Source organism: Epinephelus fuscoguttatus, linkage group LG8 (assembly GCF_011397635.1).
Source record: "Epinephelus fuscoguttatus linkage group LG8, E.fuscoguttatus.final_Chr_v1".
NCBI lineage: Eukaryota > Metazoa > Chordata > Actinopteri > Perciformes > Serranidae > Epinephelus > Epinephelus fuscoguttatus.
In genome coordinates, this window is record NC_064759.1 from 12,561,498 (window position 1) to 12,588,594 (window position 27,097).

The 27,097-nt window shown below is 39.7% G+C and overlaps 2 protein-coding genes across 5 annotated transcripts; both read right to left on the reverse strand.

The window, feature by feature from the left end:
- Positions 1-74: 74 nt before the first annotated feature.
- Positions 75-20,144, reverse strand: nbn (nibrin). Of its 4 annotated transcripts, none has more exons than XM_049584007.1 (17): positions 19,991-20,144; positions 17,867-17,988; positions 16,156-16,283; positions 14,337-14,496; positions 14,138-14,241; positions 13,911-14,028; positions 11,244-11,434; positions 11,013-11,113; positions 10,380-10,512; positions 10,078-10,286; positions 8,351-8,519; positions 7,577-8,234; positions 7,375-7,464; positions 5,695-5,835; positions 4,096-4,209; positions 3,963-4,012; positions 75-513 (listed from the first exon to the last, which is right to left on the reverse strand). In XM_049584007.1, the coding sequence occupies exons 1-17, from the start codon at positions 20,019-20,021 to the stop codon at positions 480-482; spliced, it is 2,553 nt and encodes an 850-aa protein (XP_049439964.1). In that variant the 5' UTR covers positions 20,022-20,144; the 3' UTR covers positions 75-479. The 4 variants fall into 4 exon arrangements, with proteins under 4 accessions (XP_049439964.1, XP_049439963.1, XP_049439962.1 ...); XM_049584006.1 differs by having other exon boundaries at positions 4,096-4,212; XM_049584005.1 differs by having other exon boundaries at positions 77-513; positions 8,351-8,525.
- Positions 20,145-22,056: 1,912 nt separating this feature from the next.
- msmp2 (microseminoprotein, prostate associated 2) lies at positions 22,057-23,179 on the reverse strand. The gene is made up of 3 exons (XM_049584167.1): positions 23,071-23,179; positions 22,481-22,589; positions 22,057-22,231 (listed from the first exon to the last, which is right to left on the reverse strand). The coding sequence occupies exons 1-3, from the start codon at positions 23,177-23,179 to the stop codon at positions 22,057-22,059; spliced, it is 393 nt and encodes a 130-aa protein (XP_049440124.1).
- Positions 23,180-27,097: the final 3,918 nt, after the last annotated feature.

Consider the following 27,097-nt stretch of genomic DNA (forward strand, 5'->3'; position numbering starts at 1 on the left):
TCGTTAAAGAAATGGCAACTTGAATCCCTCTTGAGTTTCTCGTTCAGATAAAACCAGGGAACACATTTGGTCTTAACTTCAAAACGAAGGAAAAGCTGCTTTCAGCATGTAGAGTTTTAACGCTCTCTTGTACAATTGAAGAGTTTTTAATGTTTTGTATGCCGCATTTTTTTATTATTGACAAATAAAACTTTGAGAAAAAATCTCTGAACATGTGACTGTTTTGTTACATTGTTCCCTGTCAGTGGGTTCATTAGTGACATTTATAGATAGAACAGGAAGAAAAGCAAAACAAAACATTGACAAACATTTCTGATGATATAAGCAGCTACCACAGTTACATTTGACACACAGATATCAGGATTTATCTTTCAAATTAGTATTTCTGGAGTCCTTTTTATACAGTGTTGATGAAGTCTGACATACTTCCTGTGCCTCTGAAATGACTTCCCTCTGTAGGACGTTGAGATGAAGGCATTTCATCTTCTCCTGGTTAGTTTGGTGGGGTTGTACCTAAGGAAACACACACACAGAAGAGATTTTTATCTCACAGGTCTGTCCACGTCCAGGATGGGCTTTTAACATTCCTCATGGATCATTCCTCACTGTCCTTAGAGGCATTTTGAACAAACAATAAAATCAGCCTAAATTAAGCGCTGTAAAACGAGGACAGTGTTTGAACAGCTTAAAGCAAACAGGCTTCCTATAAACCACGTCTGGAAACTTCGTTTAGGCCTACCAAAAAAGAAAATACCGGAGTGTTTTCTTAGCAGCGGAGTCCGTTCCCCGGATACGCATGACTGACTGAGCATGACTCAGTGATCAAACAGCTCAGCCTTGACACACAAAATCAATCTCAGACTGTCTCTTTTCTGCTTAGTCAAAGAAAACACGGCAGCGCCAGCAGCAGCGCCAGCTTACATCACCTCTGTTACCTAGGCAACCACTGTGACGAAAGAATCACTAAGTTCTCATTGGTTACACTGAAGCCACAGCGGTCCCATATCCATAATTCCCAGTAAATTATATCATGTCTGCACCAGATGATAACGACTGAGGCTGCACAGACAGAACCTTTCTGACAGAGGATTCTATCACTTTATACTAAATGAGGGACCAAGCAAGTGTAGCACAAGGGGCTGTGTACATTCAGGGGGTTTACCCAAATTTCAGTGTCCATATGGTAAGGAACACACCACTTAGTTAACAGTGGGAAGTATTGCCTCCTATACTTAGAGGGATGCCACTGACAAGGAGACAAGAGGGGAAACATTTATACCCGTCTGTCTAAACAATAAACACAAAAATGGGGACAAAGAAACATATAAAACATTATACTAAAAACAAAACAAAAAAAACAACTTTATGTCACATGTTCTGGTCATGTCCTAAAGTATTTCATTTCTGGGATTTAATATTCTTTCAACAATGTTTGGACGGCTGGTTGCCCCATCGATGTCCATAGCAGTATTTGGAGTGACTCCTCTAGATGCTAATTTAAGTAGAGCCCAAACGGACGTTGTCTCTTTCTGTTCACTTCTGACCAGAAGGCTCACCCTGTGTAAATGGACGGACTCTTCACCTCTAACATTTGGACGTTGGATTAAGGAGGTTATGTATCATTTACAATTGGAGAAATTCCGTTGTTTTATTAAAGGATCAACTACACGCTTCTATGCCACCTGACAACAATTTTTAACTTTTGTTAACTTTTAGCTAAACATGTTATACTCAACTACTTACATCACACAAGTTTATTAATTTGTCATCCTTTTTTAAAATAAATTGATATATATATATATATATATATATATATATATATATATATATATATATATATATATATATATATAATTATTAGTATTTTCCTTTTTTCCCATTTATTTATTTATTTTTTGTTCTTGTCTTTTGGATTTCCTTTCGCTGATCTGGCTTTCTTGGTTTGTTCCTGGGTTGGTGGATGGGTGGAGTTGTTTTGTTCTGTCCATGTTGGTTCTATGTTTGTGTGTTGATGCTCTGTGCACCTTGTTGAATTATAAATAAAATGTAAAAGCTTCAAAATTCTGAGGTGGTATTTGCTGACGCATTTCATGTCGTCCAACAAAAAGTGAAATTCCCTTAAGCTTGTTTTAACCACAGACCTCAGGCATCTAACCAAAAACCCATTGAAAAAACACACTGACATTGAGATGAAGGAACAGGAAGTCCAACAATGCTCACTCATTCCTTTACAACCCTATGTATCTGGATATATTTTGGCTGTGTGAATATACCTCACTACCATCTATTGGATTTTAAGATGTATGACTTTTTTTTCGATCAGAGCTGAATGTCTTATCTTGCAATGTTAACAAAGGTAAAAAATAATGTGTTTATCCACCCTGTGATTTGGTTTCACTCCAAATTTTAATGGCTTCTTCCTCTGCTGCCACAACCTTCCACAGAGTTTCATGAAACAATGAGCTCAGTAGTTTTCCCAGTAATAACACACGCAATGAGCTAATAAACAATTTATATAACCTACTTTTGGAGTTACTTTTTAATTACATCCTTGCTTTAGACATTATCATTATATTGCTGCTTTTTGACTCCGGTAGGGCTGCCCCCTAATAGTCGACTGAACGTCAGTCGACCAGAAAGGTAATTAGTCAGCAAGATTTCATTGGTCGCTTAGTCGCAGGGGGGAAAAAAAGTGAAACTCTGTTAGGAGCTGCACCTTGTCAAAATATATCAAAACCTACATGACTGGACCATGTGGGAATTTAATTTGAAAGGACAGACACAGGGAGAGACCACATTCAGCAGTCAGACAGGAGTCAGGTTATAAACCAATCACAGCTGACAGATATCTTTCCCTTATTCAGTAAATATTCAGTCTGATAAATACGGAAAAGTTGATCATATTAGTGCAGGGCTACCCAGAGCTTTACATCTGTCCCACTGACGATAGGCCTACACACTTATAAACAGCTCCTGGAAGAAGATTTCCAGGCAGTTAAAGACGCAGCATGTGTACGGCCCCTAATTTCCAGAGCTGGTACCTGGTGTTATTCTACAGGCTAGTTAATAATAGTCGGGCAGGAAATCCAAAGTGAGGGATCATTTTGAGAAGATGAAGGACGAACCCAAGGTGATATGTAAACTTATCTTCATTGGTCGACTCCAAACATGACGTATCATCTGAAACATGGAAGTAGCTACATGCCCATTAGCCCACAGCGTCATTAACAGGCGGCTCGCTCAGTGTGTGACGTGCACTTGTAGATAAAATATAGGCCTATATTAATGAAGGTTCATTAGTACGGTTTTGTATTTCTCTGTAATGTAGCACAGTGTTAACAATGTTACTGATACTATTCTTTCTCACACCTTCAACTCAAACCATTGTGTTGCCCCGCCCACAATATATCATTTAATAATTACGTTAATATCGTAAACATGCGGGCGACTAGTCGACTAATGGCCCTAAATGACGACTACTGGTCAACTAGGAAAATTCTTAGTCAGGGGCAGCCCTAGACTCTGGCTTATTAATTGATAGCACATCATGCTTCTGCTGTGTCTGTGTTTTCTCTCTTTCCACACATATCTCAGTTTCAGATGAGGCCCAACATTTTGGACACAAGAAGATCTCTACTGATGAGTTGGGATGACCAACACCTCGCTTATATTATATGAGTAAGTCATGCTGAGGGTTGACTTTTTTGTTCAAAACACAGATAATGAAGGAGACAGAAACTGAAGCAGCAGGACGATCTCAAATCTTTATAAATCATCAATAAATCAGTATAAAATAAAAAAGAATACGCCAGTGTTTTACCTTTAAATGTCGACCTAATGACAAAACAGAAAGTCAGCCTATATACCTACAGATGTGAGACAAATGTAGAAACCTTACACTGGTCTTTAGGAAGCTGTGAAGGACGTATAAAGGTTAGTACACATCTTATCCAGTTTCTTACCTGAAGAGGTCATCTCCAGCGCTCTCATCCCGTCTGTTCTGACGCTCCTCCTGGAACAAACATAGGCTCAAGTCATGAATGAAAGGCTCAGACAGATCACAGACAGATAAGAGACACGGAGTGACAATAATACCTCTGCTGCATCTTTCAGCCATTCATCCAGATCAGAGTTTTTGCCCCGGTTGTGAACTAGCAGATCAGACCCTCTGATGATGTGGGCTCGGCCCCCTGCACTTGACACGCAGACCTGCTACATGCACAAAAGGACATTTATGAGAAAGAGAATGATGAAACTTTGCTGGAATTTATTTTGTGTGCTTTGTGGAAGGGATTAAAATCGACCATCCTGTTCGTATCGCGTCATTCGTGACATTGTTCTAATAAGGGCACACACGTTTATCTCTGGAAATTAATAAAAAACTGGACACATCTCTCGCAAATTATGGACATTTTATGGAAGAGAGAATCCCTCATTAGCGTGCTTCCTGGGGAAAAGAGGTACCTTCGTCCATGTGTATTAATACTTCATAAATATCTAGACTTTTTGTTTTAAATTTCATCCACTTGAGTGCCTGAAATTGGATTTTTTTTTTTTTCACACCCAATCAAGGGATGGGTTTTTTTCTTTTAAAAATTGATAAAAATTCTAGATATCTGGAAGAAAATATCTAGATTTCATCTGTCGGCAAGGAGCCTGTTGAGAGAATTTTTTCAACTTCAAAGGCCTTTTCACACTGAGTCTGTTTTCTGTGGATGCTTTTTTAATTTAATCAATCACCAGAAAAAAATCTTTACACACATAAACCTCGCACACTGATTCCGATGCACTTTATTGTTCTATTTGATGTGAACATTTGCAATACGTGACAAAATAAAAAGACACATTTCCTCCTTTGCCTCTCTCCATTGGAGTTACGTATCTCTCTGTCACTCCCTCCCTGTCTGTCATTTGGCACCACAGCTGCATGATGGGGCGGAGCTGTCTGTCCTCTCTGTCCTCCACAGTCTGTGTGCGGTCCACTTGTTTTGACTGTGTCCTGGTGACACTTTTTCTTCACTGATTATTTGTCTAACGTCGCTAAAGGCTCTTACGGATGCGAAATACTCAAAAAGATCGAACCTGTTCTGAAAATTTTAATGATGGACAAAAGTTTCAGACTTCAAGCACGATTGACACAACGTGACGTCGTATTTATTTTTAGATGTGCGACAAAGTCGGACGAAAAAATAAATAAATAAATAAATAAAAAACTGACTCAGTGTGCAAAGGCCTTAAAACTGTTTTTTGGACAAATCATCTTTTTCTTGTACATGTTCTGCAGGTAAGTATAAAGGTGATTAGTATCTGTGTTCCCGTGCAGCGGTAGGTTTTACGTAGAAATATGGTCAAAAATATGGTATGGAGTTACGCTGATCTACATTTTGCCAACAAGTGCAAGTATAAATTAAAATACAGTATTATGTTCAATGGTAGGTTGATAGATCTGTCACAACAGAAATGTGGACTCATTTTGACAAAAATAAATTACAAGTTGGGTAAATGAAATAAGATAAAATGTCTGTGGCAATTAAGACCTTACCAATTTTAAGGTGACTTTAAAGGCTTAATATTTATAAAATTGAATTTAAGAGTTCAGGGGCCTGCAAAAAATATTCTTTTAAGTGCTGCCTCTAAATTTCAAATGAGACTCTGCTGTATATTTCTGTTGTGTAAGTTGCTTTGTACTCTGACCTTGCGGAAACATTTGAAGTTCTTTGCACAGCCGTTGCTCTGCGTCGTTTGTGGTTTGGTTTTGGGAGGTGCAGACACAGTCAGAGATCTAAACTCCACTAGCACCACCTTTTTAGGAAGGTCTTCATCAATCTTCGACTCCTACAAAACAGCACATAGATTAATGTTTTAGGATATAAAACAAATCACAACTGCAGTGAATTAAAGGTCCAGTGTGTTTCATGTAGTGGCATCCAGTGGTGAGGCTGACTGCAACCAACTGAAACTTTTCCTATGTGCCAACTATGTGGAAGAACAACAGGGGCCGACACGAAAGCGTGAATGGCCCTATCTAGAGCCTATGCTTGGTTTGTCTGTTCTGGCCTACTGTAGAACGTGGTGGCCTCCATGGAAGAGGATCCGCTCCGTATGTAGATAAAAATGGTTCATAGTAAGGTAATGAAAAACAACAATTCCTTTATTTCAGGTGAATATACAATAAAGAAAACACAGAGCATTATATTCCACCTCTGACAAAAGATGCCCTTAAATCTTACACACTAGACCTTTAATGCAGTTCAGACAGTGTCTTCTGACTGGTTCTCAACAGAGCTGCAACTATTAGTTGATCGACAGATAAATAATTCCCAACCAATATGACAATCGATAAATCCTTTAAGTAATTCCTCATGTCATGTCAATGGTAGAAAATGTTCTTTTCAGCCTCTAAAATATGGAGATTTTCTACTTGTTTCCTTTTTATATCACAATAAACTGAATATCTTTGAGTTTAGTCTGACTAAACTAGTCATTTAAAGACATCATGTTGGACTTTGAGAGACTGAGGTGGACATTTTTCACCATTTTCTTACATTTAATAGACCAAACAATTAATCAGCTGGTCGAGAAAAATAATCAGCAGATTAATTACTAATGAAAACAATCATGGGGCGGCACGGTGGTCTGATGGTTAGCACTGTTGCCTCACAGCAAGAGGGTTGCCAGTTCGATCCCGGGCGTGGGAGCCCTTCTGTGTGGAGTTTGCATGTTCTCCCCGTGTCAGCGTGGGTTCTCTCCGGGCACTCCGGCTTCCTCCCACAGTCCAAAGACATGCAGATTGGGGACTAGGTTAACTGATAACTCTAAATTGTCCGTAGGTGTGAATGTGAGCGTGTTTGTCTCTATGTGTCAACCCTGCGATAGTCTAGCAACCTGTCCAGGGTGTACCCTGCCTCTCGCCCAATGTCAGCTGGGATAGGCTCCAGGCCCCCCGCGACCCTCAAGAGGATGAAGCGGTTAGAAGATGAATAAATAAATGAATGAATGAAAACAATCATTAATTGCTTGTAGATGACACTTCATATGAGAGATTTAAAGTTTCAAAACAGTACAATAAATACATCAGCTAGCCACTCTTACAACCACTGGATGCCAGTAAGCTTTGAAATTTGAGTTGAGACTGAGTAAACTTGAATCAAAAATGTTTTGATTGTTGGCTTGAAGCCACTGAAAATAGTTAGTATTCTGATGACTTGGATTCATCCAGTGCTGTCTGTCCCGACCTTAAGAGTAATCAAAAACCCTGATTTTGACAATAAATAAAGGCAGAAAAAGAAGTAAAATAGTTAGCTGGATATTGTAGCTTATTTAAAGTGAGGAAGAGAGAAAACTGTGACAGTAAGAGCTTTACACAGAACTTACTTGGACCTCCTGTTTGACTGTAACTGGTTTCAGAGGGGTCTTAGTCTCTTCTTTAGGCTTGGTAATATCTCCTTCAAGTAGCGCTAAATCCTGCAGAATTAAACATGTGCAGAAACAGTGAAACATGATTGAAAATATAACTGAGACTTGTAAGTTTTCTTTTCTCTTAATAATTGTAAGCACAAAAGAAGGCAGACAGTACCTCAATGAAAGACGCCTCGTCATCGTCAAAAGGCTGGAGGTTTTTACTTGTACTGGCGGATGACACTTCCTGAGGTTTGCTGAACTCCTGATTAGTTTTCCTGTGCTCTAAAGGATCAACCTGCTCTTTCTTGATGGAGACAATATGTGGTGGAGATTTTTGGTGCTTATGGGAATCTGACTCTTTTTCCAGGCCCACCTGCGACCTCTGGTTCTTTCCTGTTTCCTCTACGAGGACCCGCTGCCTCTTGCTCGAAGACGAAGCCTCCGCAGTATTTGAACTTTGTTTCTGTTTGGTTGTACTGTGCACTGTTAGCGGTGCTTTCTGGCCCTGATTGCCCGAGGGCTGCTCATCGCCGAAGTCCATATCCAGAGACATAATAGATTCCAGTTCATCCATGTGTATGTCTTCTTCCAACTCCTTCCTCTTTCTACTCCGTGGCTGCTCTGGGACAGCTTGGGAGACCTCTGAACGTCCTACAAAAAGATCAGCTGCTGACCCCAGTGCAGTCTGGGATGTTGTTGCAGGGGCTCTGTCTGAACGTGAGTATGTTTCTTCAGATGTTGCTGAAGAGTTTGGTGCCTGTATGCTGATGGATGATTCCAGTACAGGCCGTTTTGGCTCTGACGTGACAGCACAGAGCTCGTCCTCCAAAGGCCTGGATGACAGGATGAAACAAAGAGAGGGGTAGGAACAGACTTCAACATTAACAACAACTTACTACCAACACACAAAACAGTGATATAGTTCTTGTTTTAAACAGCAGATGTTTACCTCTTCTTATTGACTGTTTGAAAGAAGTTGGTCAGAGTTGATTGTTTCTGTGGGGAAGCTTGTGCAGAGTTTTTCTGTTTCTGAGGAGACTGCCTCTGTACGAATGTCTTCTTGCCACCATTGGTCCAGGGAGCAGATGGCTGGGACCTGATGCCACTACTGCCTGCACCTGAAACTGCAAAAACATTGACTGACTGGTCAAATTATTACAGGCCTATCATTGGTGCATTCAAGGGACAGTTCATTTATTTCTCGAGGTAGAGGATCAAATCAAATCAAATCAAATCAAATCAAAGCAACTTTATTTGTCCCAAAGGGCAATTCAGTTTGACAGTTCACCAGGCGCTACAGATGCCACTGTCCACTATGCCTGCAGCGTGTTAGCTTAGTTTAGCATAAAGACTAGGAACAGGGGGAAATAGCTCGCCAGCACCAGCACTCCTAAGGCTCACCAATACGTATAATTTCTGCATAAATCCTCTAAAAAAATTATTCGACCTACGTTATATACTTTGAGTTGTGTACTTACGTTATCCCAAATGTTTCCAATAATGTTTAAACTCAGAGAAATCTGTAATTTTATTCAAGGTAATGGTGCATTTCATTTGGTCACCTGTTAATGTCATATCCCCTCTAGCCACCGAGCTAAAGTGTATGATGACATTATAATGTTACAAAAGCATTACTAAGAGATAGAGGCAGTGGTAGAACTGCAACACCCATGTTCTGTAAGGTAGAATTACTGTTTTTGTCAAGCGTTTTTGAAGCGAGCAGAGATGACGGTTCAGATGGTGTCGGGAAAGTCTGTCTGACGGCAAGGTAAAGCTGTGCATATATATTTATATCGCATAGAATACACCTAAACTGACACTGATTTTTTTGGCTGGCCCTTTTTTTGGTAGCTAAAAGCTGTTATATCATTCTCTTCAAAGCCACCTGACTCCTTTGACATTTTACCTCGCAGAACACAAGAGTTGCTGGTCTACCACCACCGACATCAGCTTGTGCTTGAGTTTGCCACAAAACGTTAGCTATAGTAGCTATATGGGTGAGGGGATCTGATGGTGAAAGACTGGAAAACCTACATACTTGCGACTATTTCATTAGAATGAAACAAACGTGAACAAACGTGACATAAATAAAACTTCACTCTACTTCAGGACATTGTCAAAGTCTGTCTTTTGATTTGATTGACAGATCCCTAGCAGCAGAAATTTCATACAGTGCATTAAGTTCTGTCTCTCAAGTTACTGCAGAACCATATTTCACATGTTCACTATTAGTTTAACTAGGCTGCTCATTAGTACTCTTCAAACACAAATAAATCTGACAAATGGGGCCACATACATTGTAGGGATGCACCAAGCTAATAGATCAGATCGGTTTTGACACAAATACTCTTGGTAAAGGACAGATGTGAGTGATCCATATTATACACTTTGTCCTGATCAATGCTGTTGTGTAATTTGTAACGACACAACAGACAATTTATTTCAAATGTTCAGAACCAAATTACATAGTTGAACAACAAAGGAGAGGCTCTAGAGGCTGTGTCTGTTGTTTAAGTGACCTACTTATGTACAATGACAATTAAGAAAAAATGTAACAGCAAAGCTCCATGTTATGATTTCACACCAACAAAGTGTATACATCTCAGACTTTAGGTATCAGAATCTGCATCAAGCAAGAAAAAGCGGGATCAGTACATCTCTCATTCCTGCAACTACCTGTTGGTTTTGTCTCGGGGTTTTTCCACGGTGAGTCCGTGTTCTTGGTAGCGTTGAACGATGAGCTCATTGTGTCAGCCACAACGCAATGAGTTGGCACCTTCTGAGCTTCGGGTTTGGATCCACGTAGCTGACTGCCGCTCTGGTTTTGCTTCTTCTCGGGAGTCTCCCCCACCGCCACCACCCCTGTGACTTCTCTCAGCTCTTTCCTGATCAATAAAAACAATTTCACAAATCAGACAGGCGAACAGAAAAAGGACGACTCTCACACATGATTAGTGTGTGTCTGTGAGTGCTGGTACCCCTGTGATGGCTCTGTATTCGCTGCGTAAGCCGTGATGTTCTGAGATGCTGCCGGTAACACAGTCTCATTCACCGCAACGCTCTGTGACAGCGAAGCACTCGGGATTCTGGGTTTCACTTTTGGTGCTGACTCTAAAATGTAAAGAAAGATAGAAACAAAGATGTTAAAGGGGCTCTGTGCGAAATTCAGAGTGTATGAGTTGTCTGCACACAGTTCTCAACATGGAGGTGGCTGAGCAGGTGGCTAGCAGCTAAAAGTGCTAACTCCATAAAGAGCGCTAACCAACAGCAACAGTGTTAACAGAGCTAACGACGTTAACCGTGGGGAACCAGAGGGTGGGTGCAACACTTCCGTGATGCCACCGTCCCACTATCATCGTGACCGCTGTATGAGCACAGTGCAAAGCGGCAACATTGAGCTAAGCTGTGGGATACGCGCAGCCTGACCGACTTTCCACAACAGTGAAGCTCAGACTGAAACACAGAGGCGCGGTGACTGCATTTTCGGATCAGGATGCCATTACGCCACTATATCTTTACATAGCAAATAGCGGTTGGCTGCTTATTGATGCTCTGAATGTTGCATACAAAACCTGAGTATATAGTCAGTGTTTTCTTCTCTGGTCACCCACCTGAGTCTAGCGCCACACTGGACGGATTGCAGTACTTGTCACAAGAAGCATAGATGGCAGCCAAACCGATTTCAGACTCTGTGATGACTCTGAGGCCTTTCCTGTGTCAGTGAACAAAGGACAGATGCCAGAGAGAGTTTTAAAGTCTCCACAAATTGTAACCATGACAAATAAATTGCCAAAACACACTCTGAAGTGCTTCTCCACAGAAAAATGAGAGTTTGTACAAACCTTTGAACAATGTTATTTACAGAGTTTGCCCACTCCGTGGTAGAGGAAGAAAGCAGAGTTTGGGAGCTGCCTGTCATAACATCGACCACACAGCTCTGTGCAGACTCTAGCAGGCCCCGGGGCAGCGAGCCCTCCTGCAGCAGCTGGCTCCTGCCACCTCCAAAACCCACTGCTGCACTCAGCCGCTTCAGCTGCAAACAACATGGAAGAGCAGGAGTTACACATGATGTAGATCAGAGAGACAGACGGAGTGTCTGTGTGTCTCCATCCTACCATCCTGTGATATTTCCCCTCAGGTTAATCTGACTGAAGGCTTGAACCTTTGAGTGATGCATAAATATTTTAGCTCTTGTAAAAGCATTTGTTCCAGAGGATAATCTATAATGCTGTTGTACTCATGTACACTTACAACTTCAAGTTTGGAAATTGCAGAAACATTCACTCATAATGTGATAATATCAATTACAATTTACATTTCAGCTGGCTTCTTAAAGCAGGGATGCAAACACATTACAGCTGGCAGAGTTTGCTCTCCTGGAAGGCACAGAGTAGAAAGAAGTTTAAAAACATCTATAAGGCCAACAAGACGGTGCAGATCAGTCTGCTGTCCCTGATGAGGACTCATAACGTGCACGTCCTCTGGTCATCTGGAGGCAGAGGTTACATTAACCAAATATTTTCCTGTCATGAACTGAATTTTTTTAGCAGTGGTGAAAAAATCTGAAGGTCATTTCGACAGATTAGAAGACTGAGGGAAACTCGGAGTAATTCACACCCCTGCCCAGTTGGTGATGTGCGCATATTAATTGTCTAGTTTTGTCTTTGAGCTCACGTGCATGACCTCGTTGTGCAGCCGTCTCTAGCCATTGCATTTAAAAGCTACATCACTATATACCACTGCAAAATGTCACAGCAGCAGAATGTCAGAAGTTTCTTTGCAGCATCAGTGTCTCTGTTCATCTTTTCTCTCCGTGCCCTTGCAAAATCTTTAACATTGTTCTGTAGACTAATTGTTAAAAAATGAGTATCACTGAATGAAAATTAAATGTTATCAAAAAATATCTTATTGTGCTATTCATCTTATTATCTTGTGAAAATGAAAATAATGGGTAATGATAGATAACTGAATTTTTACAAGCCTGTCTGTCACAATGACGGACAACAAGAAAGTCGAACACAACTGCTGTCTGGAGGTTCCGATTTTCATCCATGTATGACTCATGGCTGTGGTTTTCTTTCTTTCTTTCTTTCTTTCTTTCTTTCTTTTTCAGCATGCATTGAGTAAAAACAACCCAGTAAAATGCTGAATTTACTAGTCAATTAATTCATTAGTTTTGATTCATCACCGATTTCTTGATCACAGTTTAATAAAGGCAAAGATTTGTCTGCTTTCCTTCATATTTAAATGCGTACCTATTTGCTTGCTGATAACGTCATGAAAAAATATTCCAGTAAAACTTTGGACCCTGGTAAATTGTGACGGACATAATTACTGGGGCACAGTATTTTAAACAGATAAAAGTCACATTAATTCTAAATTTCAGACCTTCATCCCTCAGGCTGTGTCTATTTACTACATTAGAGATGCTCTGATACTATTTATGCCTTCCTGATACCAATTACGATACCTGCACTTGCGTATCGGCCAGTACAGAGTAATGATCCAATAGCAGTGCATTAAAAATAGAAGCTAACAGCTGTGTACTAATAACCCTGACACTACAGCCTTGCATGCTGTACACGTTGCCTTTTTACTGGTGGGACTGTCCAGTGTTAAATACTGACGATATTGCTGTGAGGGCTGCTGTGACGTAGAACTGATTTCTGGGAAACTATGGTTTTATCAGGGTGTGAAACTACTTTTAACTTTATTTATAAATTACATGGTATCAAATCAGGGCTTAGACTAATGTGCTCACTGACACCTGATCCAGCATTTTAGACAACATCATTGTCTTCACTGACAATCTTTCTGTATCAAACAAATTTACAGTTAATTGGAATTACTTTCCACCACAAATTTAGATTTATTTATTTTATATTTTATTTGTCATATTTTATCCCTGTATATTTTAACTTGCATTATTTTATCTCTTAGATTCACTTTTTTTTTTTTTTTTTTTTTTTTTACTTTTGTGATTTTCTTTTCTTTTTTTTTTTTTAGACATATTTAATCAGCATTGTTTGAGGGAACCTGAGATCCCAGATGCTCATCTCCATTGACTGCTTCTATGTAATTGTTGTGGACATGACAGTAAAGACTGATATTTTCTAGATTAATAATATAGTTTACAAAATCAAGTTCAAATCTATTGTGAAAATAATCACTAGCTGCAGCTGTTGTAAAAAAAAACACCCTCTCCATGGAGCAGTGAGTCTCCCAGAGGATCTCCGAACTGCTGACTGCCTGGCAACTGATGTTCAGCTGATAAACATGACGCTCACAAGATCATGTGACTTCCCATCTTTTCTGAAGCTAATGACAGAAAAACAAGCCTCTAACAAGGGCTCATCTCTTTAAGTGTTTTGTTCTCCTTGACTGACTGCGGAGGATAACTACAGAGCAATTATAACTGATCACCTGAACCCTGCTATTCTGTGACCTAGTGATCTGCACAGCATGAGACCAGTATTAGCTCATCATCGCAAAGACAGAAGTAGACGTACTTGTTTGGCACTGAGGAATACGAAGGTCTTTCCGGTGAAAAGCTGTTTGCGAAGTGGAATCACTCCAATGTTAACATCCTCTTTACTCAGGCTGGGCTCATCGATCTCAGGGATGAAACTTAAGAGCAATGAACAACACAGTTAGTGAGATAATGTTCAGTTCAGTGTGGCCTCTGATGTTCAGGTCATCTTCAGTGTGAATGTGTAAACGTAAGGATGCATTGTACCTCTCAGCTTTGGGAGGGGGTAATTTCTGCTGAGAGGCTTTGCTGAGCTCTGAGAAGAACTCTGGCTTCACGATGGGACGACAGCACAGCAGGGCAGAAATAGTCTAATCAGGAGAACAGGAAGCACATTAACACACGTTCAGGGGCAAACACACCACATGTATGTAACCTAATGAAGACATAAAGGTGTGTTCCTGACCTTGATGGTGACTTTAGTGGTGGGCATGACCAGGTGGGTGCAGTCCTCAGTCCAGCTGTTGACCAGCTTTCCACCCAAAGCCAACAGAGCCTGAGAGAGCGACGCCTTGCCATCATTGTCCAAACACGAGGAACACACCACTGGCTTCTGATGGTGCACGCTGAGATGAAGAAGTGACAAAGAAGGAGATTCATGATGGAACATGACTTAATATTAACCCTTTGAAATGTGGAGCAACATATTTTTTCTTGCGCTGTTGAATTTTGAATTTGGTAAAATATGTCCCACAAATTGCAAGAAAAACAATAGACTTTGAAAATTATTAAAAAATAAACTAGTGGAAAAAACAAAAAAGCTAAAAGGTAAAAGACTGAACTGTTACCAGTGTATGAAAATGGGTAACCAAAGAATATTCAGTACAATATGTATCAATAAATCAATATTTTTGACAACACAATTATCACATCCAGATTGATTTTAGAAAGTCTGGACAGCAAAAAAACAAACAAACAAACACATATAGTGCAATTTTTGAAAATCTATTCCAAACCTCATCTGGAGGCATCTGAAATGTGAATCCAATCAGATTTCTACAAATGCATCTCAAGCTGCTCTGGTCGCTCAAATATGATTTCAAAGTAACATAAGGATAAAAAGATTTTAAAAAAAAAGCAAAAAAAAAAAAAAAAGAGCAGCCAGCTCACTCAGTGTAAAAGTCCATGGCACAGGCAGGCAGTCCAAAAAATGCATCCAAAGCACTCTGACTGTAGTTGTTTTTTATCTTTATGTAACTATTTGCCCCATCCTCAAAGAGCACCTGATTTTTTACAACTAACTACATAGTGCCTTAACCCATTGTTATCAGGTGTCAAAGTGTCTTCTGTACCACTTGCAAAGCAACAATTTCGTCAAATCCAGAGTGACGGAAGTGCTGAGCAGAATCCATGCTGCTACTAGCAGAGCACCATGAGGGACAACATAGAGAACAACAGACGGCAAAATAAATTGTCTGCAACTGTCGTGTTTGTTTGGAGGGGGTCCCTAGCATAGCTACGTAGTTACTGACACCTACGTTGTTACCAAAGCAACCCATGCAGATAAGTTGGTGATGTCTGGACCATAGACTCTATAGACCAGTGTTTTCCAACTGGTCCAGCCACTGGGTCCACATTTCTCTCTATAGTCATTCAAGGTCCTACAGTTTAATATATTCAGCGTCATACTTATGTTTGGCCATGTTGTTGAGCTAGTTTGCTGTCTCCGTTCAGTAGCTGTCAGTTATTCACTCACTCTACAGCAGGAAATGGCACTTCAAAATAAAAGGTCTGTGTCGGAAATTCACTGCACTTCAATATAAAGTGTGTTTTTTGAAAACTTGAAGCTTTAGTAAGTCACTTGCAGCCCATTCAGAATGGCCTTGCTTCCCACTTTCGGACCACAACCTACCAGTTTGGAACCACTGGTGCAGACTGTTTCACTGAAATTGCACTGCCTTGTTTAAGTTGGGCCAGTGGTGCTGCTCACGATTGAGTTTGGCGGGTGTATGGAGGTGACCTAAATGGCTCTAAATGACGTCACCAGTACAAGATGGCAGCGCCTGTCTCCCAGATGTTTTGGCTTCATTTTCATGTTCACCGTCTTTAGATACAATCTATGATTTGGACACACAAATCCGATCTAACCACTTGCAAACAAGAATGCAGACAGTCTGTCTTAAAGATCTGATTTGAGAACTGATCTGATTTGCCTGAACAGGGCTTCACTTATCATAGCTCTGTGAAATAAAACACATCTAATCAGGTCTTGTTCAGTTACTCACCTGAATTTGCTTTGAAAAACCCCAAATGTAACATTGTCCCCTGACCTCAGGTTCACCGATGTGTTCTCTGCCACACGCTGGCCGTTGACAAATGAACCGTATTTGGAAGAATCCTTTAGAGTCAGAGCCTGGGAATAAAATTCATAAAAGCAACTCATGAAACTGTCAACAAGCCATCTTACATCCTTCTGTTCAGTTATTTATGTCTCAATGAGAAACCTCTCCGCTCAATAAAGCCAAACATAGAAATGTATCCCTAGCAACCTTAAGTGTAGGAACAAATGTGAAGAACTTCAGCCTCATCTGACACGCTAAACAGAAATAAGACTGTTGTGAAATGTGTAATTTTGATTCCTTTGAGTATCAACAGATAGTGAATCACTTTTGGACACTTTTATGGTACAGCAGGATTGTGAACTGATGAATTAAAATGCACACAGTAAACAAAAAAAAGAAACCCCAGAGGATTCTGACAAATACTGATGAAAAGAAAAATCTATCTTAGAATAACTGTTTTTTAATATGCAGTGACAACAAGGTTAATAATCCCTATGAGACACAAGACAGAAAAAGCAGTAATATTACACATTTTCTCAAAACAACAGACACCTTCACCAATAAAAAACATGACTGGCCTCAAACTTTACTTTTGTATTTTAAGATTGGATTTGTAGTTTCATGGTTTGCAGTTGATTCGCATTGTGGTATTGCAGGGAAAATTATTAGTGAGCATTTATTTAATCATGTAATGCAAATGTACAGTAGATAATCTAATTTTGGGGGAAAAGATCAAGAATGAAAATAAATAAATAAATAAAAACATTTTGGAGAAAAAATACTGATATGTTTCTTACATCTGAATTACTGAAATTTAAAAAAAAAAATTCTTCCAGGTCTCTCAGGAGGATCTATCACCCTGTCATTGTTGTTAAAATATCACTTCTTGCATGTGTTATTATTCAAGAAAGGCTGCATGGTTTGAAACTAGCCTGGTAGGTAAGTGATAAAGTACTTTTAATATTTTATTTTTCATTATATGATCATTTAAGGGCAATGCTTTTTAGTGAAATGTCCTTTATGTATTATTTATTATTTTATCTATTTCTTGGACAGATTGCATTTGTTTATCATACGACAGAATACAAAGTTCTGTCTGAAATGTAATGTTATATTACATGTAAGAAACTATATATGTTCTTGTCAGATAAATGTTTTAACACTGTACTGTAATTTTGGACTGGGTACTTGTATGTGTATGACACAATAAAAAACATATTTAACAAACTACTGGACATATCAAATCTCTGAGCAGCCACTTTATAAAACTGGGTGTTGCAACACCTGAAAGTGACAGCAACTTCATGTTTTGTTTCAGTTTCATTTATGATGAACTAGAGCACCACCTTCTGGGCAGAAGTGGTATCACACACACAACTTGTTTCCAATTTAAATCACATTACTCTCATCTACTTGGCACTCTATTAGAAGATAGTGGTCAATTTAATATCCTGCAAAATGTTAACACTCATATGAGAGTATCTGCTATAGAAACTGTATATGTTTTTAATACTTACATAAGCAAACAAATTGCAGTGTGCTTGGAATAAACTGAGCACATGGATTGACAATAGAGAAATCATTTATTTATATTGTTGGATTTTTTTGAGCAATATCTGTGGATGTTTTAATTTTGTTTTGTTTTTTCTCTCACCTGGTCAGTAGCAGTGAGGTGAGCGTGAGCCCTGCTGATGGACTGGTCATTGTGGAGGAGGATGTCACAGTTCTTGCGCCCCACCACGTACTCCTTACTGGAGAGGAGATAGTGGGTCTCACCTGACAGCAGGCAAGTTATGGATCTTAGAATATAAAAATCACAACCAACCAACCTAACTGTGGTTTTACAAACTCATCTATTTACACAGCGAGTTGTAAAAGAATTAAGTGCGTGTGACCTTATATGAGTGCCAGTCCTCTCTCCATAAACCTGTCTCACTATGCACTAGAGCTGGCCAATATGTGGTGTCTGGCACTGTTGGTGGCAGATCCTTTAAGTTAAGTGGGTTGTGAGGCTGTGGGTAGGGATGCATGATAATGTCGGCACATCATTGGTATCGTACAACATCAGATTTAAAGTAAACTATCAAAATCAGCCAACATGCTTTTTCTTAATTTGCACAATAAATAAATATTACATACACTGACAAGTATTGTATTTCATGTCTCCATCTGCTGGTGGGCCATCACGATAAGAGTATGCATGAATAATATGATGTGAATTCCACTACAGAAGACACTTGATAACTAAAATTAGGTGGGGAAAAAAGTGGATATATCAATATTAGATGACAAATGAGTTGTTATATATCAGTGTATCACATATTGGCATAACATCTAATATCATGCATCCCTAGTTGTGCGGTACCAGCACGTCCTACAGATGCTCGTTCAGATTGGGATCTGGAGAAATTGAAGATTAGGTCGAGACCTTGAGCTGAGCAGTTTTGCGGTGTGGCATGGTGCACTGTCATCAAGGAGTGCCGTTGCCATGAGGAGAGGTACTTGGTCTGCAACTGTGTTTGGGTAGATGGAGTGTATCAAATGGCATCCACACAAATCCCAATGTTTCCCATCAGGACATTGCATTGTAACCAGATAATCAGTGATGTTCACTTCACTTGACAGTGGTTTTAATGTTTTGCCTGATTGGTGCACATCACCACATTGTGCCAACAGTGGCTTGTTGCACGACAAAGATTAATCTAGTCTGCATATCATCTTTCAGGGAACAAGAGGCAAGATGTAAAATTCCAAGTTCAGTAGGGCTGCAACTAACTATTATTTTCAGTCAGACAAAAATACATAAAAAATACTGTATATACCATAAATAATGTATGTAATATTCATTCATTGTGCAAATTAAGAGAAAGCAGACTGCATTAATTTTATCAGCTAATATCTGCCGATACCGATGACGTGCTGACATTATCGTGCATCCCTACCCTCAACCTCACAACCCACAAGACTTCAAAAATCTGCCACCAACACTTTGGGGCCAGACACCACAGCACACCCCCCAAAGGCCCTGTGTCCATGGCTTGATAGAGCAGAGCCTGTTGATCAGGGGAACCTCTGGGGCTCTGGCACGTCCCACGAATGCTCGATCTGATTGGGATCTGGGGAATTTGGATGCCAGGTTGATTTATATAACAATACTCTTCAAGAATTGTATTTTAGAAATGGTAGAAAAGCACCAACCCAATGAGGGATTTGACGTTTTGTCTTGTCAATCATTCTCATGACAGCTGGCTTTCAATTTCCTGTTGGCATCTAAAATGTGATTTTATCATTTCATTCTAAACATACATTAAATCACTGATTATGATATTTACAAAGATAATAAGTCCTGCACTGCATGCTTCATCTTCATCATCTCACATGTTCAAATACCTGAAATGTCATAAAAATATAGATAATATACATATGAGAGTAGCTGACCATGTGTGTTACTGCTGGATATAAGTTTGCTCTCATCCTTGTTTTAAACAATGTCATGTTCAGGTAGATTTAAACTGCACATGTATGTTTGCAATACAACATTAGACAAACATCCTTAACTTGTGACGTTGACTGATATGCCCGCACTATAATTACATGACTAACCAAAAGTTAATCACTCCCACGCAGCCCAATAAACAAAATCAATGACATCTCGGTCAGTTCATTTCCTGTCTCTATCCTTAGGTGTTTAACCATACCGTTATCAAGGCGTTAACTTCAGCATGCTAACTGTGTGTTTAGCTAACGTTAAGATGTCAGCCACGACAGATAAAGTTACCTCCAGGCTCCAGGGGTGTCAGTATCCACATTTCACTGCCTTCTGTTGCCTGTTTATTGATTCAAACCAGCGATAAGTCACGAATCAGGCAACTTTTTAAAACTGCAGCCCATTTACAGCAACTACCATCAAGTGGACATTTACAGCGCGCCACTGTGTGACGTCACAAGTCTGCGACACAGATGTCTTTTCAAAATAAAAGCCAAAGCCTACATCCATCAGGTGTTCGTAAATCTTTTACAAATTATGACGGTTATATTGTACATATTGAAAGAAAGATATTGACAGCAGGCTTCGTCATGTGTCGCTAACACTCACTGGTGCTCTACAAGACGAAAATATAATCATTAAAAATGGCAAAAGTAGTAGAAAGTGCATTTTTTCTCCAATATGTTGTCATTTTCATATCAAAAAAACTCATTGTGGTACTGGGTAGTACTTGGATTGTAGATAAACTGGGTTTATTACTTATTTATTTAATTGGGTGGTAAATAGACTGGTTATAGTTGTATATTAGTCCTGAATATATTTGGGATTTTGTTGAAATGACATATGAGTTAAAAGAAGGGGTAGTGACCATACCTACTCTTTTTGGACACTGTTGTCTTTGTCTTGTTTGCTTTTATTTTATCTATTAATCTTTTTAATAAAGTAATTCATTCGTTTATAACAATACAACAATGAACTAAAATTCCATACATTACACAGACAAACACATCTACATGCACTCACACACTCTGCTTGCTCAAATATCAAATAGAATACCATTAGACCAAATATTTCCCCACATCATTTACAATTTCCTTTCAGGTAAGGCCTGCATTCCCTGCTTCCAGGATGTTCATGTGTGGTTCCAAGAGCTCTTCAAATAAACACAAGAAGTGTGTGCTCTAGAGAAAGGATCAGCACAAACTTCTTGTGTTTAGAAATGTACACAGTTAACATTAGTGTAAATTCAAAGTTAATTATAGGCCCAAAAAATTGCATTACTTTCACGGTAAAAATGTTAAAGTACAGGCCATTGTTACAGTGTAAATTCACGGTTAATTTACAGGCCCAAATATTGCATTACTTTCACAGTAAAAATGTAAAAGTACAGGCCATTGTTGTAACGCATGAACAACTAGATGCTGTAATTCTACAATTACATACTGTAATACCACAGGAATTCATTGGTCATTGCAGCTGTGAAGTTCCAGTACTATACAGTTATAAGTTTACAAAAAAAATACTGTAATATCACAGCTGTGAAGTTACAATAAGTTACTGTGAAGATATTTAGCAGTAAATTACTGTGAAGCTTATTGTGAAAGTCATGCAATATTTGGCCAGTAATTTACTGTGATTTTACGCCGAATATTTTTACAGTGTAAGTTAGTCTTTCCAGACCTATAAACTCCAAGAGCTCTTATATCCACATTCTCAGTGATGGGTGCATACTCTTCAAACATAATAAGAAGTTTAGTCTGCTTCGATGTTTGTATGAAGTCCCCTGGGTGTATTCTTTGCACACAGAGTTTTCAGCAAAGGGGTTCTTGGCCTGAAAAATGTTGAAGATGTCTGACTCTGAGTGACATTAATTCTTCTATATGTTTGCAAATACTGATTGATCAGCCAAATATGTTTATAATAGCAAAATATATATTCTGTTCTGGGTTGATGTGCCCTGTCTGATTGACATTACTTAACTGAAGAGCAAGCAAGTGACAGAGCAATTATGTTAAATTGGCAAATAACAAACAACGCATTTGACAAAAAACTGAAATTGGACATACATTTTTATTTAATCTTAAAACATGAACCTGAAACAATCCAGACATTCAGACAAAGTCATCAACAACAAACATCAATGACACAATTTCAAAATGTGAAATTATACATATAAACAGAGTTAATAGATAATTTCTATGGCAGTTATTTGCAGATTACGTTATAAAATTCAGTACAGTTTCATATGTCATACACCTTCTGATAAAACAAAACCAGCAGTCTTTATTGACTGAATCCATAATATACACCACACATCACTATAGGCCTATTGATTTATTTTTAATCAGTTGTTAAATTCAAAACAGAGGATCATTGTCAGATTTCCACGGCTGGCCTGCAGCTGGTCTGAGACGGCCTCGTCCCCAGAGGCAGGGCAGTTTGTGATTGACTCTCATGACTGCGACACTCGTACAAGAGTCAGGCTTACGGATGATCTCACACCAGTCTGGATAGTCCACAGGTTTAGATCCACTGCGGGCAAGATCAAAGCACATCAATTTCAATTCAATTCAATTTCATTTATAAAGCCCAATATCACAAATCACAATTTGCCTCACAGGGCTTTACAGCATACAACACCCCTCTGTCCTTGGACCTTCAGAGGGAAAACTCCCCCCTAAAAAACCTTAATGGGGAAGACAGTAATGACAACAGCTACAATAACTTTAGTAATAGTATTTTGTCCTTTCAGGAGACACTGAGAACAAAAAAAAAACTTACTAGTCACAGCATCCTACTCCAAATGGCTCCATGCAGACACACTGGTAACAGTCACTGGTTATCCAGCTCTCTCCTATCCCGTACACCTGTCCCATGTGTTCACAGCTCCCTGGAAATATCAGTTATTGAGACATATGTAGAAGAAGAATATGCAACTATACAAAATATATAATTTTACTTAAGGAGGGGTACATACCAATTAAATCATAAAAAATTGTCCTTTTTATACTGTTACATAATTACAGGCTACATGTTTTGATATTAATAATGCTTCAGTATTTAAATGTTGCAACAGGTTGACTACTTTATATACTGTTGGGTTGTTTATTATATAACTATGCATCATATTGCATAAACTGATCATATGTTTTGAATGGAAAAAATCTAAATTTGTAAAGTAATTGTAATTTTAACTGTCAAATAAATGTAATAGGATAAAAAAAACACAATGATTTCCTCTGAAATATAGCGACAAAGTACAATAAGTGCCTCAGAAAAAATTATTTAGTTACTCTCTTGACATGACATATGAGTCTGTGGGATACATCACGTCAGCACACATACATTTACAGTACATAAACATGCTGCACCTTTAGTGTTGAAGAAGCACTCGCCACTGTTATACACAGAGAAAGACGGCACACTGGCACTGAGGAACATTAGTAGAGACAAAAGCACTCCTCCTGCTGTGTTTGCCATCTCTGAAAAGAAGCAGCACAAAGGTTAAAATAAAGAAAAACATAATAACCACATGAGAGAAATACCAGATTAGTGGTCTTACCTGTTTCGGTTTCCCACTATGTGATATAAAGACCTTCCCTTTCTTCTCTTTCTCCTCCTCTTGCTTTCATCCACCCTCTTGTTGTTTTTTGACTCCCTCTTTCGCCCTCTACTCTTGATCTGATGCTCTGCCTCCCTGTGGGCTCAGATATTTATACTGAACCAGCGTGTCTTTATCTCTTCTTTCTTCGTTGCTATTTGTCCACCCACCCTTGCCCCCCCATACATTAATTACCCTCTATATCTGCGTGCACACATACAGTATACACACACACACACACACACACACACACGTGCAGACGAGCATTATTATTACAATGTTCGTCATCCCCTCTTGTGCTGCTTCACAGAAATGGCCCGAGAGTATACAGCGTGCACTCTTTCAGATAACATTTGTCTCAGGCGGTGGCTTTTGACCCTATCAGTAGATCTCGCTGGTGACACCATCCATACGACAGCCAGCCGGTGGCCTATTGTCCTCCACGCATTGTGACCCCTTGACCCCCACACAACATCCATTCACATGTAGACGTATTTTATTGTGAATTACACTTAAACGATGCTTAAAAGCTCATTTGAAAATCACCAAGTTAGTTTTTTAAGCTTGTTTTATTGTGAAAATGTTTTGTTTCTATAGTATTATTTAATTATCGTCTTTCTCTTACAACCAACTGATGATCAGATTCCCTGATGCGCATCAGTTGCTTAATTCAATTTCATTTGTTGTTAATGAATCATCAAGCTTATTACAGGATTCTTAATGTGGTTTTACATGATCCACTGAACTTAATTTTCCTATTAAAAGGCTTTGGCATGGTATGTTTGTACGTCACTGTGGGTTATATTGTCAGTAGCAGGGTGAGCGGCGTGACGTGTGAGGTCTTCTTGGTCCAACTGGAGGTTATTTTTGTGTTGGAGGATGGGTCTCAACGTCTTTGTGCTGGAAGTTGTTTGAATAAACCAACCTGAGTCCTCAGATAACGTGCTCATGTGGATATACTCCTGCACACACACACACACACACACACACACACACACACGAAAAGGCACACAAACACACACGTTTTACTTCTAAGAGAAGCGGTGTTGCACATATGGCCTGTGGCCCAGAAGTGGCCTGCCAAGACTTCCAATCCGGCCCACTGCACCGTGAAAAGAAAGTATTTGTTTTAACTTAAAAAAAGTTAGTGTCCAGGCCTTATATTTTTTAGCTGACTGAATTTTAGAAGTGACAAAATGAATTACCTTGACTTGTCACCTCAAATTCAGTCAGCTTGAAATTTTAAGGCAGCCTGGGCACTAACTTTTGTTTAAACAAAACAAACAATTCTTTTTACAGTGTGGATAACTTTACACATCTTACACTGATGCACTGGTGAAGGCTAAAGCCCAGTTCAGACCAAAGATTCGTGACGAGACGAAACTGATTTAGAATGTTGCAGAGGAAATTTGCAGAGATGTGAAAACTGACCATCTGAGCTCGACTCAAGCCGACTGATGGTGTCATCTGCAACTCAGCTGGTCAAATCACCAGCGCCTGGTTTTCGAATGTCTCCTGTTTCAGCCACAGAATAAACCAGAAAAGCTGGGAATCAGAACAGTTCAAATAAACACAAGAAATTTGTGCTCTAGAGAAAGGATCAGCACTCAGTGAATAACCTCCTAAGCCCTATGATAAGCTATTATGGCAAGGCTTAACTATACAGACCAGTGAGCAGCAATAACTAACATGTCTTTGCGGTCATCAGGTGTGAACTTCCTTTCACCAGTGTTTCCTCTAGTTGGTCCCACGACACCTCCAGGAGGCTAGACAGTGATCTCTGGCGTCCCAGAGACTCTCTGCACCAACCCAACAACCTCCTTTACCTTATTTACACATGGCTTTCTCAGCCCAAACAGCACTGCCACCTTCAACAAACCCAGGCTTTGTTTATGCGAGTTCCAGGTAGTGACTGTGCCAATACTACCTTTCCTAGCACATTCACCATACTCTATTTCACATGCTACATAGCATAACTCCAATATAAGCTAAAGTTAAGGGAGATAGAGAGTACAGAGAGTCGTTGCATGGAGATGATACACACCATCTCATCTAGTTACATTGGTGAGAACCAGCAGGTTTTTAGAACATTGCAGGAAGTTGCATGGTTCAACTCCTCTTGTTGCGAATCTTTGGTCTGAACTGGGCTTAAAGGCCCAGACACACCAAACCAACATCAAAGAATTAGTTGTGACAAAGGCAGACTGTTGAGTTGCATCACGTCACCTGTATCTCTGCCAAAAAGTTGCATTTGAAGACACTGCGAAGATTACAGCCAACAGCCAACTAGCACATAGCGCCTGCATTAGAAGAATTAACTCTCCAGAGTTCGTCAAAATGGGAGACCAGAATTCTGACCAGATGGATTCCAGATGCGAGTCAGCCAGTTAGCACATCAACAACACAATCTGATGTTAAAAGAACAAATCACATTTACACAGTTTCTGCTAAAGAGCTAAATGGCTGAAAAAAAGAAAATCTTACTTAATATAACAAGCTTGCCTCAATCTCACAACTTCTTTACTTGAGCCGTTTGTTTGATTTCCTCACTTCTGTATTTCTTCTCGTGCACTGAACTAAACTGCCCAGAAAAGTGATTTTATTCACCGGTGGGCTCCGCTGCCTCTGACGCCAATTCAACATGCTGAATCGCCCAAAAAACAAGGCCAACTAGCGCCAACAGAGCAGGACACATCATGAACAGTAGGGTGACAGACCCTCGCTGACGGCCTGACATCCCAGCCAACATCTGTATGTGGGCCCCATGTGGGTAGTAAATGAGCTGAAAATGGGCCCTATATGGTATTGCCCATGAGTTCCATGATGGTCCCATACCAATTGCCCACATGGGTGGATTTACCCAGGTGGGCCCAAGACAAGTTGTCCATTTTGGGCCTGTACCTACTTGGTACCCAGGTAGCTGTAGCATAACCCATGTGGGGCTCACTTGGGTAAACCTGTCCATGTGGGCAATTGGTTCATTTATGAACTACACAGGGTCCACATACAAATGTTGACTGGGACTGACCCAAAGTTGACCATCAGCTTGGTGTATCGGGGTCCTGAGAGGTGAAGGTTTCAAGAGCAAGTTAAACAAAATGCTGCTTCAGAGGCTTTTCCATCCTGACCATAATACAGTTCTCATTAAAAAACTTTAAAAAAACGTACTATTGAGGTCACATTTAAACAAATTGAACATTGTGCAAAACATTGTCATGAGCAGCTTCAGAGCAAAATAATCTGTATCAGACTTCTCAAAACAAAACTGGTGGAACCCTATTGCTAGGGCACTGCTAAAACTACTGTCTGTGCAGAATGCACATGTGCTTCTTCATGCTAAAAGATAGCGATACATTTGGAGGTGTGTTAGGTTATTATGCAATGGTTTTACTGGTCCAGCCCACTTGAGATCAGATTGAGTTGTATGTGGCTCGTGAACTAAAATGGGTTTGACATCCCAGGCCTCAAGGCTTATTCTAACCTTAACCTTTCTTCAGTGAACCTCTCCGCAGTGACACTAAACTAAGGATGCAGTTTTGTTCTGAAATAAGGCAACCATCCCCAATAGGATCCACAAATTTCCAGACAAAGCTGAAATTTGAAATGTGAACAAATGCGTGACACACATGGGCTCTTACGCTCAACCCAGACGACGCCCTCTAGTGCTGCAACAAACACACTCTCCTGACTTCTCCCACCCTCTGTGCTGCTCTGATCATATTTTAAACAGATTGCCTCAGATTACGTCTGCACACCCTGACTCGTCTATCCAGTTTTCTAACTGTTCGAAAAGTTTT

Coding starts and splice junctions, on each gene's coding strand:
- nbn (XM_049584004.1), bottom strand. CDS start 20,021: ATGTGGATACTGACACCCCTGGAGCCTGGAG. Junction 11,114..11,243: donor GTAAATAACATTGTTCAAAG/GTTTGTACAAAC, acceptor TCACTGACACAG/GAAAGGCCTCAGAGTCATCA. Junction 4,213..5,694: donor ACTTCAAATGTTTCCGCAAG/GTCAGAGTACAA, acceptor TTGTGCATGTAG/CAGGTCTGCGTGTCAAGTGC.
- msmp2 (XM_049584167.1), bottom strand. CDS start 23,179: ATGGCAAACACAGCAGGAGGAGTGCTTTTGTCTCTACTAATGTTCCTC. Junction 22,590..23,070: donor GTGCTTCTTCAACACTAAAG/GTGCAGCATGTT, acceptor TGATATTTCCAG/GGAGCTGTGAACACATGGGA. Junction 22,232..22,480: donor GGAGTAGGATGCTGTGACTA/GTAAGTTTTTTT, acceptor TCTTGCCCGCAG/TGGATCTAAACCTGTGGACT.